Source organism: Orbicella faveolata, unplaced genomic scaffold, assembly GCF_042242905.1.
Source record: "Orbicella faveolata isolate gen_17 unplaced genomic scaffold, um_ofav_v1 contig_13, whole genome shotgun sequence".
NCBI lineage: Eukaryota > Metazoa > Cnidaria > Anthozoa > Scleractinia > Merulinidae > Orbicella > Orbicella faveolata.
Genome location: NW_028301540.1, coordinates 2,352,641 through 2,374,112, shown reverse-complemented (window position 1 = coordinate 2,374,112; position 21,472 = coordinate 2,352,641). Strand labels below are relative to the sequence as shown.

At 38.4% G+C, this 21,472-nt stretch overlaps 2 protein-coding genes across 2 annotated transcripts; both read right to left on the bottom strand.

Annotated features, from left to right (window-relative positions):
- Positions 1-1,544: 1,544 nt before the first annotated feature.
- On the bottom strand, positions 1,545-11,258 carry LOC149114628 (uncharacterized). The gene is made up of 4 exons (XM_089283929.1): positions 11,021-11,258; positions 6,795-7,241; positions 6,162-6,545; positions 1,545-2,267 (listed from the first exon to the last, which is right to left on the bottom strand). The coding sequence occupies exons 1-4, from the start codon at positions 11,256-11,258 to the stop codon at positions 1,642-1,644; spliced, it is 1,695 nt and encodes a 564-aa protein (XP_089140055.1). The 3' UTR covers positions 1,545-1,641.
- Positions 11,259-11,443: 185 nt separating this feature from the next.
- LOC149114627 (pancreatic secretory granule membrane major glycoprotein GP2-like) lies at positions 11,444-14,939 on the bottom strand. Its single transcript, XM_089284043.1, has 4 exons — positions 14,843-14,939; positions 13,422-13,485; positions 12,398-12,412; positions 11,444-11,977 (listed from the first exon to the last, which is right to left on the bottom strand). Exons 2-4 carry the CDS (start codon positions 13,474-13,476, stop codon positions 11,592-11,594), a joined length of 456 nt encoding a protein of 151 aa, XP_089140169.1. The 5' UTR covers positions 13,477-13,485; positions 14,843-14,939; the 3' UTR covers positions 11,444-11,591.
- Between the last annotated feature and the right edge of the window lie 6,533 nt (positions 14,940-21,472).

The following is a 21,472-nucleotide window of genomic DNA, read 5'->3' as shown; positions in this document are numbered from 1 at the left end:
AAGAGTTAATATTGTAATCAAGGATATACTTTACCTGCACAGGCAAATGAACTCTTGGAGCAGACACGCCATTTTTATCAGTCACCGTGACATTGACCTTCACAGCATAATTCCAAGACAGCTTTCCAGATGGCAGCCATGAGTTAACACTGCTACTAGAGCCATTGTACAACAGCCCATGTAGACCATTCTGTAATTGATATTGAAACAAGTAAGACAGGGGGGTGCTGTCACTTTCCCAGTCACTACAGCTCAAGTTAAAAACAGTCTTCAGTGAGGTGCCATTTGATGGAGTGATGGAACATGTTCCCCCTGTAGGTAGTGATGCGGTGGAGATATCGTGAGCACTCATTCCTTGTTGACCGTCCATGGTTTGAACAAACAATGCCAGCCGGTAGTTCTTTCCGCCATTAAGGGAGTCCTCTTTGATTACAATACTGCTAGAATCGAGGGATGTAGTTGTGATAAGTTGCAAATCTTGTATTTTCCTCCAAACAGTGTCATTATTTGTGGCAGATGGGTATTGTTCATAAAGTATCCATTGGTATGAGGATATGTCGGAGCACTGCGGTCCATAGCACTGTGACTGCATACTTAGTTTAACTGATGGACTGGTTTTAGGTTCACAATTTATTATACATCTGAAAATCAAATGAAATCAAATATTATGGGATGAAAAATGCCTTTGAACAGCTTTTATTCTAGGAAGGAGGAGAGACCTATCATATGAAACAAACAAGCAATCTTTGAATAACTGCGCTTGTTTATTTCATGGCTATGTGTTAATAATCATTTCTTTCTTGTCATGGATGTCATGCTAATCTAACATTAGCATTAAGAACCTTGTCGGTTAGTGGCAAAAGAAGTTCCAAGGAAGGAAGAAATAACCAATTGCATCCAGAACTAATGACAAGCATTGGTTTGAGAACACTGCCCGTGATGAATTGAAAAACAAGTAAATAAATAAATAAATATAAAAATAAATAAACAAGATAACTGAAAAAAATCTATTAAAGTGCGGGCATGTCTTTGATGTCTTTCTGAAGCATGCGCTGTTTAATGCACTGTTCTGGTGTACTGGCATTTTAGATAAATTTTAAAATGTGCTATTAATTATTCAATTCTGTCTATTTCTGAATAGCTAATTTGTTCTACTATACTCTAATTGGACTTAATAACCACTTAAGGTCATTCCACTGAAGTAGAACCTGCACTGAGATTTTTGTGAAACTTTGCCTATTGATTGTTGATATCATAGGAACTTAAATTTTGAAATAAAAATGAGGGATCCCAATGTTTATTTAGGAGCAACGGCACCTTGCATATACCTAATAAATCCTTATAATAGCAACATGGTTGTGGTCACGATTGCTTGCTAAATTCACATTTCGGACAATTGTTATTTGTTCTACACTGAGAATTGGTCCATATTTATTTTACACAGAAAAATTTATTACTCAATTTAAAACAACAAAAAAATGATAGGTCACCGTGCTCGTTTGTGAGAAAATAACTATTTACCTCTATGGCGAGATCCAGCCGTAAAGAAAAAGCCGCCATTTTTTAATGCGCGCGCGTTAATCACGTGTGAAATTATGCGCAGTAGGGATGCGCAATGCAATACTGGGGAATGACCTTAAGTTATTTTGTTTGGTGTGAAGTCGTGGTGTTATCAGCTGGACATCCGCTACTACCTGTACCACATAATAATGTAGAGAATAGAATCAGCATTATAGTTCCTTGAGCGGTCAGTGTAAACTGCAGACTGCAAACTGCACACCGGGGTTCAAATGCAGACTGCAGACCAGGGGGCAAATGACAGGACTGATAAACAATGAAACAATTTTTATACCGTTGAGATATTTGAGGCGGATCCCCTTTTACCAAATGTATAACTTGATGATCACTTGAGCTGCGATAATCTTTTGCCACCACCAGTTTAACTACTAAGATCGTCAGGTCCTGGGCCACGGAAAAGGCAGTATTGAGGGTGACTTCAAGTCCGGAATCATTCCCAATATAATGAACATTTGACTGGTTTATTCCTGTAAAGGAGTCTCTCGCCGCTGTCTGTAGGCCAGAATAGTTGCCTTTGATCTCACCATAATGCCAAGTAAAGTTCATCCCGGAGTGGTTACCAAGTCCAGCGACCGGGTCATAGGAAAGTGATGCATTCATAGAGATGTTTTCGTTTTGTCCTCGGATTACTTCGGCACCACCATAGATGACAGCGACGAGGTTCGGTTTTCTTTGGTAGGACTTTCCATCTACATGTAAACACCATCAAATAACAACTTTCATTAGTTTACACATATTGTACGTATTGCTTCAAACATTAAGACACGTGCACCTGTAAACAAGGCACAAGAGTCAAGATCCAGCTATTACAACCTGTAAAGTTCTTGAAAACGGAAAAAAGAAACTTGAAAAAGCAAATTTTTCGACCTTCATAATTGAAACATATCTAAGAAAAGAGAATTAAAAACAAAATACAGACAAGCAAGAAGGCAACAATCTCTACTTTCGATTTAGGCTGTGTTGATAAGTATCACTCAGAAAATAATTCTGCAAGTACGCTTGGAAATTTTACTTATGGTGCTTAAATTTACGAACAAAATATCAAGAGGATATCAGCAATAATTTCTCTACTAAATTGTTGTTCTACATCATGAATCAAGTTAAAAGTTGTAGAAATCAAATTTGAGTGTGAAAAATTGAGTTTTAAAGAATCATCCATCGATGTTTTGGAGCATACATTGCTTTCGTGATACCCCGGCAATACTCATACATTCAATTCAATAAAAGTAGACAATGAGGAGGCAGAAGAACACTTAACAGAAAAAAGGCTTGAAATATTATGAGAGAGGACATCGAATGATGGGAAGTGATTCTTATTGCCATTAGCAACATAAATTTTGGCTGGACGTAAAATCCCTTACAACCTCATGTCACATACACCACTGGCTCAAGCACCTCTTTTTGACTGCCTCCTTTACTATACTCGTCACATTTTTGACCAAAGACTCTCATAGAACCCAAATCAATTGTTAAGGATTTCAGAAAATTCCAACCCAGATAATTAACAATAACGTCTGCCTCCTCTGCATTAGTTTTTACCTTTTTAACATAATTATAATCTTCAATCAGATTTAAACCATCGTCCAGAATATTACCCTGGGTGCCTGAGGGTTTTTTTTATTGAGATCGTGGCGAACGATCACAATCGCAGCTTCGCCACGAAAAAAATAAAATAAAAAAAAAAAAACCTCACGCACCCAGGGTACTAGAATAGCGAAGTTTCCATCCAGATAATAAAGTATTTCTTGAGCGCTATACCTCACAGGCCTCCTGCTCATGTTCAAAAGTGGACTTTAAATCGTGTCTTTTCGACAAAAGCAAAAATTTTCGAAAAAACTCAACGGAAATACCTCTTATCTGACCAAAATGGTGCCTGCATGTGTATTTTGTCTTAATTGGCCATTTGGGAACTGGTAATAATAGGGTCAGACTGCTGACTAAAGGAAGTGCAGGCTACTCTGCTGTCCGATAATAGAACACTGGGCTCTAAAGGGTTGTATTGACTGGACGTTTTGAGAAGAGAATTTAACTAAAATGCATACTGTATCCTGGATAAAAATGTGAATAAAACCACGGCAAAAATGCGCAGAATTGTATTCATATTATAGACCTTAAATTCTGCATGCACTATGATTACCAAAAATATATGACTCATTGACTGAGAGGAATAGCCAGGCTGATATTTGAGAAAGGTGAATATATAATGTTATTTGTCGGCTGGGAGGTCCGTATAGTGGAAAATTGTGACCGAGGTCACAGTTTTTCACTATACGGAACGACCCTAAGCCTGCAAATAACATGTTTATTTTTTTTCCTGCAGTAAATTGATTTTACAGATTACAAATGGGTTTGTTTACGTAACTCTTGTCATTGAATCGGCTTGCACGCCGTCTACTAAGGATTTGTAAAAAATCTTGGCAACTCAGATAGTAGACAAAGAAAGATGTATTAGAAAGCAAATTTTTTTCGAACTTAACTTTATGTTAGTTGCATTTATTTCACCAGTTAAGTTCTCCAAAATTTTTTTTGCAGTGTGAAATTTCGTGCGAAGTTTGAAGTTTTACTACAAAAACAATTTCTGTCAGTCGTTGCTTTTAAAATCACTTGAAATCAGACTTTTCTACCGTAAATTGAATAGCAGAAAGCGAGGAAATTCGTTAAGTGTATTCCACAGAAATTCTCTTAAATACAGCTACGAACAGAGAGGTAAACTCGACTGAAATTGACTCAAATTTTACGGCGAGAGAAACACAGGATTACGCGTCATTACAGCGCCAAGCTACAAACAACCAAGCAAAATCTCACAACTTCAAAACACTCAGTTGAATTATATGTAATATTTACTTACAGTGACTTTCCTTGCCATTTTAAAGCGAACAGAGATAAACTTGCGTTGACTAATCGTCGATGGATGTGTAAAAAAGGCAAAAGATTGAAGATTACCCCTAACGTTTAGGAGCGAAATTTAGGCAGCGGGGAAAAAATCCGGCCCGTGGGCCGTATCGTAAAAAGCTGGCCCGTCACGTGCGTATGATTAGCCAATCAAATTCGAGGATTTAGGATTCCGGCCCGCTCAGATGCTTGAGAAAAAAATAAATTACAATAACCAAGGGCCAAATATTTTTCCGTCAGTTTTTGTGTGAGGAGAAATGAAACATTCATACTGTTAGTTAAATTTTACAGCAAAGTGCAATCCTTACCTCGATTTACACTGCTTTCAAGTAGTGACAAGTATGATTCAGTAGCTCGTGATGCATTTATACTCGGTGTATTTATTGCACTTGTTGCTGCGATCTTCTTTGTCAATGGCAGCACATTGAATGGTGTTGTCTGAGAGGCTGAAAAGTATGATGAAATGGCTGAGGGCGCTGATATTAAAGCATGACTTGACGAGCCTGCAAAATATATGACTTTTTAATTACAATTATGATGTCTAACTTCTTAGATCGTCTTATACGATAGTCATTATGCCCATCACAAAAGAAAATGCAGAGTAAATGTTTTAGTTACCGATAACGCTTATGTCTATCTTGCATTCAACAACATTCTTGCATTGTTGTTGTTGTTGTTGCTATCTGGGAGAACCCCTGAAAATGTTCATGACTATATTGAGTTGATTCATTAGACTTTGGTCGGGGACTTGGATGAGTCTGTCTTGATGTCAGTCAGTTATTTCCGATGCCCGTATCAAGAAAGATACAGCTATGTCAGCGCCTACGGATCATCTGGGATTCTTGTGAATACAGGGTAAATCTCGTACAAGTCTTATAACCTCCAGGATATGAAGAAACGGCGCAAAAGTACAATTTTCACACTCATTTTGGTTGATGTTTCTTTATTTTTTGGCATCTTATGGGAATTTTATTTGGATATTTAACGCATTTTTGTGGTTAAAACGGGAGTTTACCTTCTAAACCACGTTGTTTTTAGGGTCTTAAAGGTAAAGCTGGTGACCTCAAGGATTTTAATTGTTTTTTTAAGTTGGCATCTCTGAAGGTCCTGGTCTGGCATCGAAACTCTGGCTGGCGACCCAATATTGAAGAAAAACGGGAGGGTTTTCCTATATAGGGGCTTGGGTGTGGCTACACGTGGCTATAGAGATGGGATTGCTCCGGTACATTTGATATCTAAAACGCGTACTACCGTTAGAGGTAAAACATTAATAAAACCATTCCAAAATTGTAGTCATACCACAGTTTGGATTCTGCATCTGCTCTGACTCAGTTAAACATTGACTGAGTGGAAGTGGGAGGCTAGAAAATGTTTGCTATGTTATCATTCTAGTTTGATGGGTCACAGAACATTGCTCTTCAAATCTTCAGTCATGTGGGCAACTGGAATGGATCTTCACAAACTACTAGTTACCTTTTGGCATCATATCGTGACCCGGTTTTATTGTCTGTTGTTTTACCATAAGGCTGTGACCTCAAGGCCAGGGGATCATTAGCTTCAAGGTCACGAACAACGAGAAATATAACTAGTGCCACTAACGTTAAAAAATTACCAGATAGCAGCGAGAATCATTTCGCAAATACAACATTCTCTCTTGTTGTGGCTCAATAATAAATAAATTTGTTTCTTACTTGGGGAAGTGTAACTCAGTTGCGTGTAAGTTGCTGAAAATCCGTCGTACTGCTTGGACTGCGTATCATCAGAGACAAATAGCACTTTCAGGATCTCAAGAATTGAGTAATATGTTATAGTCTCACCAGGTGCACCACATATTTTGCCATTTGAATCCGGATCAGCCGTGAAGCCATTTTGAACTTGCAGATAATCACACGTGCACGCGTTCTTTGAACCGCATTGTTGGATTTGTAGGCCCATGTCAATTTCTAGCTTAACACGGTTTCCCTGGCGTGCTGTTATCTGCCAGCTGCAGTTCTGGTTATCCGGATACTTTCTGGGGTAAAAAGGACTAGTAATAACACCTGATGTCTCAGTAAGGGTGATGTTTCTAGGACACACTGAAACAAGAAGACCAAAAAAAAAAAAAACCGTCTCAGGTAACTTCAATACATACACGGCGCAACGCACCCATTAGGTAATCCTAGGAATAGGCTGAAAGTTAAATTCACTGCATGTTTATAGCCTTTTAGGGAGGTTTTCTCTGTATATATTTTTTTCGTTTTGAAATAATTTAATTTATAGCATGGTAAATATACGACCATATTGCTCCCCATTTTCTTTCTTTTGTCATTAAAAAACTGACTTACGTAGTAGTCCATCTATCGCTTCATAAGATGCATTAAATCCTGGGTAACCATTGACAACAGATCGCAGCCTAACTTGGGTGGTATTTCCAACAGAGTACACTGGAGCAGGAAGTTCTCGCCCACATATCTGAAATTCTTGAGCGCCATCATCCGAGGCAACATTGGTGATAAAAACTCTGGCCCCCTCTGGCTCTCCAATACACGCTGAGCTTTGGTTTTGCTCCAAAGTGAAGCTAAAGAAGGTTACTTTGATAATTCGGCCAAAGGGTACTGTGATATTCCAGGTACAAATGCTATTTGTGTAGAAGCTGTTTGGAAAATTCGGGCTTGAAAAGAATCCACTCGATCCTTCAAGGAATTCTCCCGGTGGAACACATGCTGTATAGGAAATCAACTTAATCAGTAATAAGTGAACAAAGTAATAACTTAGCAAATGTTTCCTTTTTTCTATGTTCCACTGTTATTACCTTAGGTGGGGTAGGGGAGGGGGTTTTTCCTCTCAGCTTCTAAATTTAAGTGCGTATAGCAAGCCATAGTACATTAATAAAGCCACGGCTAACACAAAAACGTGGTTTAGTTCCTGTTACGTGCAAGCTCGGATGGGCACAAACGTTTGAACTTATTGACCGAGTGGCAGGGCTGGGCTAGAAAATATGTTATAGGAGGTCATGACGTCGTCGATATCGTTTCAAATGTCGAATTTTGGCTTCGGTAAAACGCGGGAAAACCCATGCAAAAAAAGTCGAATGAGGCTTTTGTTGAGAAAACAGCTAATCGTTTTGCGTAGCTTTTTACGTGAATTGAGATATTAGAGACTCTGCTCTCGGAATCCCCTCTAAACGCTAAAACGTGGCTATTGAGGCAATATTTAGTAATCAGATTTTGAGCTCGAGATTTTTTATCACATGAATAATAGTTAACGAGTCACAGAAATCGAGAGCGATCGAATAGTCTAATTGTTTTAGTATAAATCCACTAGTCCTTCAAAACTTTATCTAAATCCTCTTCACAGACACTTTGACATATTAGGACTGCTTACGGAAGAAACGTGCTTTCCTCTCGAATTATTTTCATCTGTCAAAGATATCTCTGTTCTTGGTAATGTATCGAGAGGATTTACCGTAGCTCATTCATTTCTTTGTTGATCGAAAATTCTAGGAAAGCCAACAATGGTTTTCTAAGTTAACAAGCAGGAACTTCTTTTTATTGTATTGGAAGACAGTACTAACTGGCTATATAGGAAGGGTATGATTTTTAGGCCGTTTTGGTCAGAAATAGGGTATCGATTTTGGCCATTTTGGTCTCGAGATTTTTGTCACATGTTAGTTGACCGGTGAGGGTTTTTGGAAACTCGCCGCACACCCCCATCCAATTTTTCTGAGAGTACCCTCCCCGAGGACGGAGACTATCTATTGACTGATAACCATCATTATTATATATTGAACTCACTATCTCTTTTCTGATTGGCTGAAAGCGTACAGTGAATTTTCGAAATCGGCGCTGTGACGTCATCTAGCTGCAGATTATACAATAATCATGTCAAGGGCACTCAAAGTCACGGGTGATCATGTCATGTATGACCACAGTGCCATGTCAAGTTCACGCGCGTTGTGTTGCTTGCTGTCAGTGAAGAAGAAAACATGACTTTCATTTTTATAATAAAACAATTATTAGATTCGGTTTTTGTGATATCCAGAATAATCAAGCTCTCGGTAGGGATTATTCTGGATATCACATAAACCTCATCCAATAATTGTTTATTACCCCAGGCTAGGGGGTAATGATGGGTAAACTGTCAGTGAGAAGTCGAGTTTTTGGACAGTGCACTTGCAGGGCGTGCTCGGCAAGTTAAACCATTTACCAGGCGCAAGGTCCGTTTGTAGAAGATTGGTGAACTTCGACCTTAATGCTGGTCGCAAAGGAGCTCTTTCGATATCAGTGTTGGACGTATTATTAGCTCACAGAAGAAGCGTCCTTTCTTCTCGAATTCTTTTCCTCTGTTAACAAACTCTCTGACCTACGCAGTAGAGGTGCTAGCTGCTGCCCCCTTCCGACTTTAAATAGATCTCTAAAGGCTCTAACATTGGCATGCCAAGTAGTTTGAACCGTCCCTTTCATTCTTACTTCTGTAAAACAATTCTGGAGTTTCTCACAGAGGTGTTTGGTGTCTTACGACGCCAAGGACTGCGTGTAGAAAGCTAATTTATAAGTCTACAGTCATAACTTTCACGTTTATCTTGATTTAAACCTATTCAGTATATCTGTCTATGCTAGAACTATCCTCAACTCGATATGTACAAAAAAAAAAAACTGTTGGCTGATGAAACATGGCCGTCCGTTTCAAAGTTCAGTTGCCTTAGAAACGTGGCAAGATTTTTAATGTACTCCCAGTAACCATTGTACTGCTTAGGCCTTTCATTTTCATCAGACTTGTCATCGTAACCGTGGTTACATCACCCATATAAACATGATTTCCTCTATTAAATTTTTTTTCCGTAGTAAAATAAGAAATTTCAAATTACTTTGGTAAGGTTGCACGTACCCAGGGAATGAAGGTGTTCAATTTTTCATAGAGTGACTTATGTCTGAGAAAATTAGATTTCAAATTAACCGCGGTTACAGTACGCCAGGTCATTGTTCCTGGTAAATGCAAGGATTCCCTGGGGAAAGACTGATGCAACTGATCTTACTCTGGGAAAATTCACAGACATAAATGTTGAGTGACTGAGAACAATCATAATTATCCCGGGCAAGATCGTCAATGGTGTGTTTAGCGGTGCCAAGTTTTCCTGATAAACTGCCGAAGAGAAATTGAGTTTTAAATTTTGGACAGTGCATGCATGCATATTAATGGCGTAATCGGCAAGTTAACCTTCTGACAGGTGCACTGTGAATGTGTGAAGATTGGTGAACATGGCTTCTGTTCGGCCTCGGAAGTTTGAAAAAAAAAATTAACAGTTAATGTAGAAAATCTCAAGTTTTCATTGATTCCTGCACGTCTTTCCTTTTTGTAGGGTATCTTCTCTACATTTTTGTTCAGGCTTGCCATATTAACTTATTCTTTCTTATTTTGTTTAACGTTCTAGGTTTCCCGGCGAATCTAATCGAACGTTCGGTTGTCGAACCCAATCGAAAACCAATTGTGCGATTGGATTCCGGGTAATCGAGTGTAATCGAACTCACACTGAAATTTGGTCAATCAAGCAAAATGGAACGCTCGATTGCTGAACGGTCGACAACCGAACAAAATCGAATGCTCGATAACTGAACGGTCGACAATCGTACTCAATCAAACGTGCGATTACCGAACTCCTGTTTGTTTGATTTTTATGTTTCAATATTAACACTGATAAAAAACGAAATAATGAAAAAAAGAAATGCCTTACACTATTGTCAAACAAGTGTTTATTTTGAGGAAATTTTGTACTGTGAACGGCCTCCCTAATCTCCCTGTGAGGACTCCCTGACAGGACGATTGTCACGTCTGCATAATACCCCATAATAGCCACGTGGTCGAGGGAAATTTCTACTGAAGGTGGAATGACTGTGAGTTTTCAGTGAACCCTAAAAGTACCAAAAGAAATGTCGAGAGCGTCAAGAACCCAAAGTGATATCCAGGAGACCCGGGATGAGACTGCATGTATCGACATTACATGTGCTGTAAAAGGGTATCAAAAATGTCGTTTTAGCGTTGATGTGGGAGCAGAGTGTCGTATTTTTAAGAAGATCGGTTCCAAAGCAGTTAATGAAACAGTGCAACTTCTATTTGAGTATTACGGCAACATCCAGAACAGAAGCCATTTTCTCCCCACTATTATAAAAATGTAAACAATAATGCATTTCAGTATTTAACTGTCGTTTTGTTCTCTTGTGCATATGTATAACCGAACATTGACATTCAGTTTGATATTTGGACGTTGTTCTATTAATTCCATTCAATAAAGGATTGACTCCTGCGTGATTTACTTATCAAGAAATGGATCCAGACAAAATCGAATCGGATTGAATACGATTGCCTTCGATTTTGTTCAATTGGTTCGATAATCGAACTCACGGCAAAATAGATGTTCGATTGCCGAACTCAATCGAACGATGGAGTTCGATTGAATTTTGGTTCGATTTTGTTCGATTAGATACGCTGGGAGGTTTGTCAACATATTTCAGGCTCATGGTATATTTTCAGTCATTCAGGCTGGCTATTAACACAACTGATCAATGCAACTTACCAGCGCCGGCGTTACCACAATAGCGACTGAGCGGAGTAGGTGTCTTCTGTAACTCATACACGTAGTAAGAGCCGCAGTTCTTCACTTTAATGATGTTAATACTCCAACAGCAGTAACTGAAAAAATTATAACAGACTTTACGTGTCACCACTCCTTCAGCGACTGTCGGGTGTGCACCATTAAGCCAACCTGGATACTTAACACCGCAGCGACTCCAGGGAACACATTTGTCCGGCATCCGATCCCCGGCAGCTCCTTGGAAACGATACCAACTAGTTACCAGGCCCCAATCGTGTCTGTTATAAGGCGGTTCTGTATTTCCTTGAGCGCGGTCTGCTTCACTCAGGACTGTGTAATTTGTACAACCATCCACTTCAAGTAAAAACAAAACAGTTAATTAGCATTATGACAAAATTATATTCCTTTTTGTGGGGTATCTTATCTTTATTTTTGTTCAGGTTTGTCATACTAACTTATTTAGTCTTATTTTGTCTGACGTTCTAGGTATGCCAACGTATTTCAGGCTCACGGTATATTTTCAGTCATTCAGGCTGGCTATTGACACAAATGATCAATGCAACCTACCAGCGCCGGCGTTACCACAATAGCGACCGAACGGATTAGGTGTCCTCTGTAACTCATACACGTAGTAAGAGCTGCAGCTCTTCACTTTAATAATGTTACTCTTCGAACAGCAGTCAACATAATCACTGTAACAGACTTTACGTGTCACCACTCCTTCAGCGACTGTCGGGTGTGCACCATTAAGCCAACCTGGACGCTCGGTACCGCAGCGATACTTAAGAACACATTTGTCCGGCATCCGATCCCCGGCAGCTCCTTGGAAACGATACCAACCCGTCACCAGGCTACCATCGTTTCTGTCATGAGGCGGTTCTGCGTTTCCTTGAGCGCGGTCTGCTTCACTCAGGACTTTGTAATTTGTACAACCATCCACTTCAAGTAAAAACATACCAGCTAGTTACAGCAAAAGAGTTTAGAGTCATGGAAAATTTTAAAATTATGACTCCTTATTGTAGGGTATCTGATCTTTACTTAATTATTCTTTCCTGTTTTGTCCAAAAATATTATATTTACTAAGATCATTAGATAACCGCATAGAGTTTTTTCTCACTATTTATCTTGAGGAGTACTTTTTTTCTGATCTTAACTAATATGTGGTTCGTAGAATCACTGCAGTCTTTTGTAAACACGAAAGCTTAATCTATTCTATTCTGTTGACCTCAGAAAACAAACGCTTAATGATCTGAATGAAGAAATGCAGCAAATTGAATTAAACTAAAACATTGAAGAATTTCTCAGCATGAACGGCCGAATTTGAGCAAATCCATTACCTTTCCTAGATGTTTTACTTACCTCCGCGGGTAGGTGCTGAAAACAATTATAAAGTTTGGATTAAATTCAAACTCAAACAAGGTTGATCAATTCAGAAAAATTTGTAGTACAACCCTCAAATCTTGATACTTGTACTTAGATATCGTTCTACAGTGGAACTCCGTTAATCCGGTCACTAACAGGCCACAAAAATCCGCCCGTAATAACGGAGTGACCGTATTAAAGGGGTGATCGTATTAACGGGGAGGCCGTATTAAATAAGACAACGACTGACTGGGCTTTAGCTCGGGCAGAATAAAGTAGGCATAAAAACGAGGTGACCAGGCCGTATTAACGAGGTGACCGTATTAAACTGGGGTGAACCGTGACGCAAGGGTTCCACTGTGGATATTATGCCCAATCTGTTTTATAACAACTTGATAGGAAATCAGTCGTGACTGAGAAAAGACTTATTTGAAGATGATCACCGCGTGAATGCAGACAAGCTTACAAGCGTTATCCCTTTCTAATGTCTTGACCGAGTCATTATACTCTTCGGCCTATAAGGGCCAATAACCCGGCAGGGTAACCATAGAGGGCCGAAGCTAAGTGGCGACGGCCTCTTTTCTTCAAAACCTTTTTTAGAGACTCTAAGCCTAATTTTTGGAAGCAGTTAATTAAGTTTTAAAAAGTCAAAGTTAAAATCACTTTAACTAACCATGCATGAGTATTTATTGACAGAGTCGCTTTTACATCGAAAGAAAGACTCTATCAGAACAATATTAGTTGAACGTTTGAAAGAAAATATTCTATGACACTGCATTTTCAATTGTATTCGTCAGAATTCTGCTTTACCACCGATCTTAGGGACTATCATGATATATGTGCAAGATGTTGAAAACTAGGAATGTGGTGGTTATTATAATGGCAATGCCGGCGCTCTAATTTGCCATGGGCCTTAAATTTGTTACAGTAGCCGGCAGGGTGCTACACTTAACGATCACTGCCACAGGGATCACAATGTTGAAACACAATAGCACAAAGATTAAATGAGTGAATGGCTTACTTATCTGTGCTGCGCCAAAAAGAACAATGGCTTGTAGAAACAACAGTGGTATCATCTTACATACCTGCAGAAAACCACATTAACCCTATGTTTTAATTTTGTTCTGTTTTGGTGTAAAGTTTGTGAGTGGGAAGAATGCGAGTCGAGTCGAGTTGCGAGTTGAAATTGCCAGTTGCGAGTTGTTGGTTTGAATTCGAGTTGACGTTTTTACATTCACCAAACGGTAGTAGCTACGACTGCTAACAACAGTTTTTTTTTTTATTTCATAGGAGAACAGTTAATCGATGCGATAAATAATTAATGCCATTTTAAACTAGGAAAGGACGAGAACCTAACAGAGGAAAGCACGCCAACAGCAGCAGAATGGTGAAAGATCATTACAGCAAACTAAAAATGAAAGAGTTGTCTCTGTAATTGCTCCTCGGTTTGAAAATCTTTCTTGTCTCATGAATAGCTCAAAGACCTTTGTCAGAACCTGTCTCGCTTCTCCATTTTATTGTAGTTATACAAATGTAGCACTAAGGTAATAGCAATTTTTTTTCTCCATCATTCAAAACTCTAAACTGTCTAGGGTTAGCCCGAACTGAGAATTTTCACGGGCACAATTTCTAAAAAACTAAGTGTTTTAAAACACGTATTCTAATTTACCATTGTTTTAAAATGTTCTTTTAAATCAAAGAATTATTCCAGTCAAAAAGAACGAAAAAAACTATGGCAGTTACAAAACTCTAATAATAATACTTGAAATGTGTGGAAGACTCACGAGACAACAGAAAACAACAGACAACAGAAAAATCGACTTAAAAAACTCAAAAATAGTGAACCCACTCAGCCAACGTAGCGGGAAATGTGCCCGAGCTTGACTGAACGAGGTCTGTTGAATCAAATGGAAAAGACAATGCCATATGACGTAAGAAAATGTCGGAAATTCCAACTGAAATTTTTTTGTCTGATGTAACGCGCTCCACTGAACCAAAAGATTTTTCGCTCGCCTTAAACAAGAAAAATACACCGTTTATTGGACAATTATGAACGGTAGCAACGGTCTTTCATTGTAGATCTTTTTTTATCTCCAGGGCGTACTGACAAAGACGCACTTGAACTGAACATAAATTAGAATATGACTGCATCATCGAAATAACGTTGTTCCTCGATTGTTCCAAATATCTATTAAAAAAAAGAACTAGTTCGTGCTTTTGGTTGTGCGTCTGTGGACTTATGATGCACTTGGAAAGTTTGAAGAACACTTGAGAAGCTAGAGTTGCTCTCGGCTGAGCACATAATTTTCAAGCGTAATGTCCGAATACTAACGCAACAATGGGAACACTATCACTGGAAAGAAGATGACTTTTTCATCCCAAAAAATTATTAGAATTATATAATACCTACTGTTAAAAGAGTACTTATTAGGAAAAACGTACCAGAAGGGTTTGCCTTCTATGTGCAAACTGTGTCTTCCTCTTGTGGTAAACCGACTACACTGAAATGATGAACAAGATGTTAAAACATCCACGATACATTTTTACTGAAAGAAAATTAATTATTTGGTAATTTGGGTCCATTTTACCTTTTCTGCTGTTTTTTATTTTTTGGAAGCGCGCGCTTCGGTCTCAAACTGAAGATTCCTGCTGCAGGACAACTTCTCTTTCTGTGAGGATAAAAGTAGACAACTCACAGTTTGTTTAATTAAAAATACGCACGGGCCAACTTGATTAATAAATATATGTTATTTGCCGACTGGGAGGTCCGTATAGTGAAAAACTGTGACCGAGGTCTTGAAAATGCTGCCCGAGCAGGCCTCGGGCAGCATTTTCAAGCCTGAGGTCAGTTTTTCACCATACGGACCGATCCTAAGCCGGCAAATAACAGGTTTATTTTTTTTTCCTACGTGAAATTGGTTTTACAGGTTACAAATGGGTTTGTTTACGCAACTTTGTCATTGAATCGGCTTCCGCGCCGTCTACTAACGATTTGTAAAAAACTCTTCGCAACGAGCGAGTATCTCAGACAGTAGACAAAAACAGATGTATTAAAGAACAGATTTTTTCCTAACTGCTTTATGTTAGTTACATTTAAATCACCAGTTAAGTTCTCCAAAATTGTTTTTGCGGTGTGAAATTTCGTGCGAAGTTTGAAGTTTTACTACAAAAACAATTTCTGTCAGTCGTTGCTTTTAAAATCACTTGAAATCAGACTTTTCTACCGTAAATTGAATAGCAGAAAGCGAGGAAATTCGTTAAGTGTATTCCACAGAAATTCTCCTAAATACAGCAACGATCAGAGAGGTAAACTCGACTGAAATTGACTCAAATTTTACGGCGAGAGAAACACAGGATTACGCTCCATTGCAGCGCCAAGCTACAAACAACCAAGCAAACTCTCACAACTTCAAAACACTCAATTGAATTTACTTACAGTGACTTTCCTTGCCATTTTAAAGTGAACAGAGATTAACTCGCGTTGACTAATCGTCGATGGATGTGTAAAAAAGGCAAAAGATTGACGATTACCGCTAACTTTTAGGAGCGAAATTTAGGCAGCAGGAAAAAAATCCGGCCCGTGGGCTGTATCGTGTAAAGCTGTACCGGTCACGTGCGTATGATTAGCCAATCAAGTTCGAGGATTTAGGATTCCGGCCCGCTCAGATGCTTGAGAAAAAAATAATTAATGATATTTTACTTGCTGAACCTAAGAAGGAAGAGAGCCTAACGGTAGCTTCCTCTTTAGCAGCATAGTGATTGATTAAAGAAATTTTGTTCTTGTTCGTCTTAAAATTTCTTTACTTACATATTGTCCAAAGAACTAAAGAAAACTTTGTGTTTTACACCTTGTCCCCGCGCCTGTCTCAATTCTGGGCTTTACTGTATTTTCATGAGGCTATTATTTACTCACTACTGTTTTAAACTGTCAAACCGTCAAATTAACCCAGCTGAACAATATTCTCAGATGTCATTTCTAAAATTCTATCATTATAAACTGTCAAAGATTAGCCCAAACGAGACAATTCTCTCGGACGTAATTTCTAAAATGTTTAATGTTTTCATTTTCAAACTTATCGTAGTTTTTGAATGTTGCCTCAAAAAGTTAGTCTTTGTTACAACATAGGCAATATATGAATGTAATGTCAGCACTGTGTAGAAAGAGCCTGTGAGATAGTAAGGAAAACAATTGACTTGTCCAGAACGTAAGACTGTATGCTCTAAGGTACATACAATTATGCACACTGATGCAAGAGAAGATGGAATAAACTTCCGAGGAAAATACGAGAGAATTTGGCTTGAACCAACTGATGACGGCTTAATGGCAGAATTTTATAAGGCTTTTTGGAATATTGTAAGTAATCTAATGGTTGAAACTTTAAATTATTCTTACGATCATGGAGAATTGTTGAACTCACAGAAGCGTGCTATCATTACACTTATTGAAAAAAAAAAGAGATAGAATATCGTTCGTTATATCGAGGACTTCGTTAAATAGAGGTTCGCTAAATCGAGGTTCCACTGTATAAACTTCTCAACAGCTGTCTTGCCACGAATGTCCTCCTTAGCAAAATTGGGATAATTCCATCTCCAGCTCGCTCTTTTTGTGGATAGCAGACGAATCTCTTGAACATCTTTTTGTAACTTGCCATTACACCAAGAAATTCTGGGCAGAAGTTATAAAACGGATGAGCAACCTAGATATTGAAATTGAACCTCTTTCTAATAAAGACATAATGAAGGTATAATGGATTGTAAAAGAGATTTATTTGTAAACGGTGGGGCCAAAAAAACAGAAAATGGGGCATTTGGGCTATTTTGGTATTCTTTGTTTATTTCATCACCAAACTTGGCGCATGAGCTTGCGTTCTTGTCCCGATTGTCTCGACATCAAGACTGACACAAAATCTTAAATGATGACGTCACAAATATCCTTGATACTGTATAAATTTGCGTCCCCCTTGGGAAACCTACCAAGCCATACTTTTTCTCAGAAATCGAAACCCTTGTCAAATTTTTTTCAGCTCTTTTCTGGGAAAGCTAATATTTTGCTGAGATATAATGCTTAGAGTGGCCAAAAACCGTATGATTTTAGAATTTTAGTTTTGTGGTTTATAGCGATATTATAAAAGATGAAAGAATTGATAACGTCACATTTTATGACGTCACAAACACAGTTTTGCGGCTTTATCAGTGACAAGAAAATCTTCCATTGTGATTTTTTGTATTACATTTGTTCTTATCGTCTGGGAAGCCCCATCTGCACTATAACTGGACATAGTGGCACCAAAACAACAACTCTAACTTACAAATATTTCGCAGGGGGGAACTTCTTTCCTGGGAAAACTCAAACTTCAAACTTCGAAAAGTCATATCTCAGCTAGTTTTTGTGATATGGACAAACGGTTTGCGGCACTGAACTTGTCTTGATGATTACCTTCGAACACGGGCAAAAACGTTTCCAAATTAGTAAACTGAATTTACGAGTTTGGTATGAAGGCATTAATTGTGACGTCATAACTTGAAACTTTCTGTAACATTTAAAATCAAAATTATTGGTCAATGTCCCATACCTCCTTGCCAAGTTTCGTGGACAAATCCTCAAAACTCACAAAATTATTGCAAAACACACGTTTACATGCCCCATTTTAGGGGTGGTTTGGCCCCACCGAAATTTTGTTGATTGCGAAAAAATATATTTATTCCTGCAGATGTAATAAAACCAAACCATCCATTATAGTATTAAATGCTAGGATTAAGACGATTCACCGACTTGAAATGGTGGTCACCAAATCTTGTAACAAGTTGCCCATCCATCTTAAAAAAATGGGGCAAGAATATTGAAAACTAATGCAATTATAATGTTGTACTGCGCTAGCTTGTCGTTACAGTGTTAAAAAAGAGTGTGTGTAATATATATCTGTAAGGAGGTCCACTGTGTATTATATGTGTATGTATTTGTAAGTGAGTATTGTAACTTCTAAGATGAAATAAAATAATAATAATAATAATCATAATAATCATAATAATAATAATAATAATAATAATAATAATAATAATAATAAAACTGCTCTTCATGTAGTTGAAGATTAGTGATCATTTCCAGATTTCTTTCGCGGAATAAAATCATTCATTATCATGCTATCCCGTACGTTTTCTTTGGCATTTCTTTAACACTGATGCTTGCCACTTCAACGGTCGTATTAAATAGTCGTTATCAGACAGTAAATGACAAGGACAGAGAAAAGGATCCGTGTACCTTGCACCTACACCTGGCAAATACCTGGGAATAAGAGCTTATTTTCACATTCTATTAACCCATACACTACAGATAAATTGTTGAAATGCTTTTCCCGATGCCTTCTGCAAAGAGGAAACTCCATCTTTTTCAAGCGTTAAGTCAGAATACTTAGGGACAATCAGTTAATATGAAACAATGCCACTGGAAACATTATATATAACTCTGAATCGAATGTAATCAAGATTACATTTTTCACCAAAATTATGCAATACATGGAAGGGCTTACCAGAGGGGTACGTCTTGCTTGGGAAAACTGCGACTTCCTCTTGTAGTAAACACTGAAAACTAAGCTAGGACTGGTAAGAAACTGCTACATATACTGTTAAGACATCAACCATACATTTCGCGTAGCAGAAAATTGAGTATTTCATAATTTGGGCTCATTTTACCTGTTTTGTTGTGTTTTTGAATCTACGGCCAGAGGGCCGTAGATTCTGTGTCATCGAGCGTGTCCGTTAACCAAAATCGTGTAACAAAAGAATATTCGTGCTTAATCAAACCTCGGATGTGCGAAGATCGCTTCCCGATTAATGCCTGAATGACCGACTGTACGATTGAGAGGAACAAAATATGTGAAGATTAGTCACGATTGATTTGTCGGTAGACGTTCGGTTAGTCAAACCTGTCAATGTTCGTAAGAGGGAGTTGCTTGGGAAAACGGAGGAAAAAAAAAAATGCGAATTTACTAGCAGAAGCACAGCGTTTACGGAGCATTGTCAATGACTACGATCTCTAACCGCTGACCGTACGTATGACATTGCAGAATCGTTTTCCCACGCTCTTTGCTCCAGGTTATCTGTGATGTTATTGCGGGACCTGGAGAAAGAAATTTTAATGCCGTATCCCATAAACCAACGCGCGCAGCAATTAAATCTGTTTTCGAATCATGGCGGCTGTTCGACGGGATGCGAACTCGATGTAGTAAAATACTTTCGCCGTCAACAGGTGGGAAGAGTTATCACTGGGTAGCTTGTACAATGTAGTTATTGCCAAGAAGAGAAACTCTGTGTTGTTGAATGCTTTGACAGCTTTTGGCGAGGAGCGTTGCAGACAATACAAACGTAAGCTCGATGTACTCGTGCGTTGTATGAAGTTAGCTTTTTTTATTTCTTTGTTATGTACTGGACATTAGCTTTATCAACAGTAAATGTTACTTGCATTAAAGCTGTTATTGGTTTTTGGGAATGGTGTGTTTGTCTTAATTTTATTTTGTTTATGAGTGCTGATTTTAAAGAAGTTTTGACGGAGCCTTCGTTGCTCTCTCGAAGTCAGTTTCATTGTCGCGGGTGACACAATTTTTACGGGCTTTTTGACGAGGCGACATCCAACATTTAATGTACTTACATATTGTTTCTTTTGCCGGCTAATTGTTTTTATTGTGGCTTTTTATTATTTGTTTGGATGTCTTGTCAGGCCAAGGAAAATGTGTGTAACGCCGTGTCAGTAATTCGTCTTCATTGCCAATTTCAAAACTGTGGTAAATTTTACAAAAACGAAAAGAGTTTAAACGAACATCTTCGTCGTTATCCGGAGCACAAACCCGGTTTCTTGCGAATCTTCCGGAAGCGGGTTTCATTAAGGCAATGCGCAGAAAAATTTCTAGACGACGAGAGTAATCCTTATTCAAGGAAGCGAAGGGTCAGCTGCTGAACTGTATGAACCATGAAGAACTTGTGGATTTAGTTTTACCAAGGATTGCCAAAACTATGTCACCCGTCGACTTTTTACTCCACGGAACTGATGGAACTCGCGATTTTCACAGCAAATTATGCAAGTTCAGAAATGAACTGTTCCTGCGCTACCCAGAACTTCAAGCACTGTTTTGTCCAGAGCCCTCACCCGGCAAGCACTGGTTTCTACAACCAGAGGCAGGTGTTCATTGAAATAGTTCCAAAAAACAAACCTTATTCTTGCGACTGGCTCCTCGAAATTGACAATGGTTCTTTTTTCAAGAATGATGTTATGCCAGGACCCCATTATGCTTTATGTTTTTAGAAAACAGCACTCGGCATTTATGGAATTTTCTTGTCGAATTGTGGGGTCACTTGCGATTGGTCAAAAAGAAACACAAGATGTACTGAGAAACAAGTGGGGGAAAATATTGGAAGGGCCCATTGGCATCAATCCAGTTTTAAGCAAGGATGAGATTTTTGGTCATCTGAATGACACTCACCAAGAATTACGGAAACAACTTAGTCTAGAATTCAGTGAATTTGGAGAAGTGGTTGTAGGTCATGTTGACATTGAAAAGTACATTGTCATTGTTTCTTACCCAACCTGGTACTCAGAGTGTAATCAATACACCCAATAATTGTCTGACTTTAATGGATTACACAGATGGCTTTTCTTGACTAAAATGGTCTTGTCATCTGACAGGAGAAACCAGTGTAAGAGTGAAACTAATCGAGCCTTGCAATTTACTTAGCACGGTTTTGACTGTTGCCCTTTGGTTGGGGAATGATGACTATGAGACAACAAAAAAATGTGGTCACGCTTTTTTCAAACAACTTAAAGAGCTATAAACAATTAAACACCCACTGACTGGGCAAGAAATAAAAATTATTAGACGCACATGTGGGGATGATAAGGAGAGAAGATTATCTATTGGCAGTTCATCTGCCAAATCTACTTATCCAATCCCAGAAGCCCTAGACCACCAGAGCCAACTGTAGCTGTACCTTTAATATTTTAAATTAGGTCAATGAAACGGATTTCTTGTTGTTATTTAATACTGTATTTTTTTCCTTCAATTTAATTAATTAATTTCTTAT

Bases quoted from the DNA above. Each gene is read 5' to 3' on its own strand.
- LOC149114628 (XM_089283929.1), bottom strand. From the start codon at position 11,258: ATGCCGGACAAATGTGTTCCCTGGAGTCGCTGCGGTGTTAAGTATCCA. The intron at 7,242-11,020 runs GTAAGTTGCATT...AGTGGAACATAG, and splicing joins TTGTGGTAACGCCGGCGCTG to AAAAAAGGAAACATTTGCTA. The intron at 2,268-6,161 runs GTAAGAAACAAA...GTTTACATGTAG, and splicing joins ACTGAGTTACACTTCCCCAA to ATGGAAAGTCCTACCAAAGA.
- LOC149114627 (XM_089284043.1), bottom strand. From the start codon at position 13,476: ATGATACCACTGTTGTTTCTACAAGCCATTGTTCTTTTTGGCGCAGCA.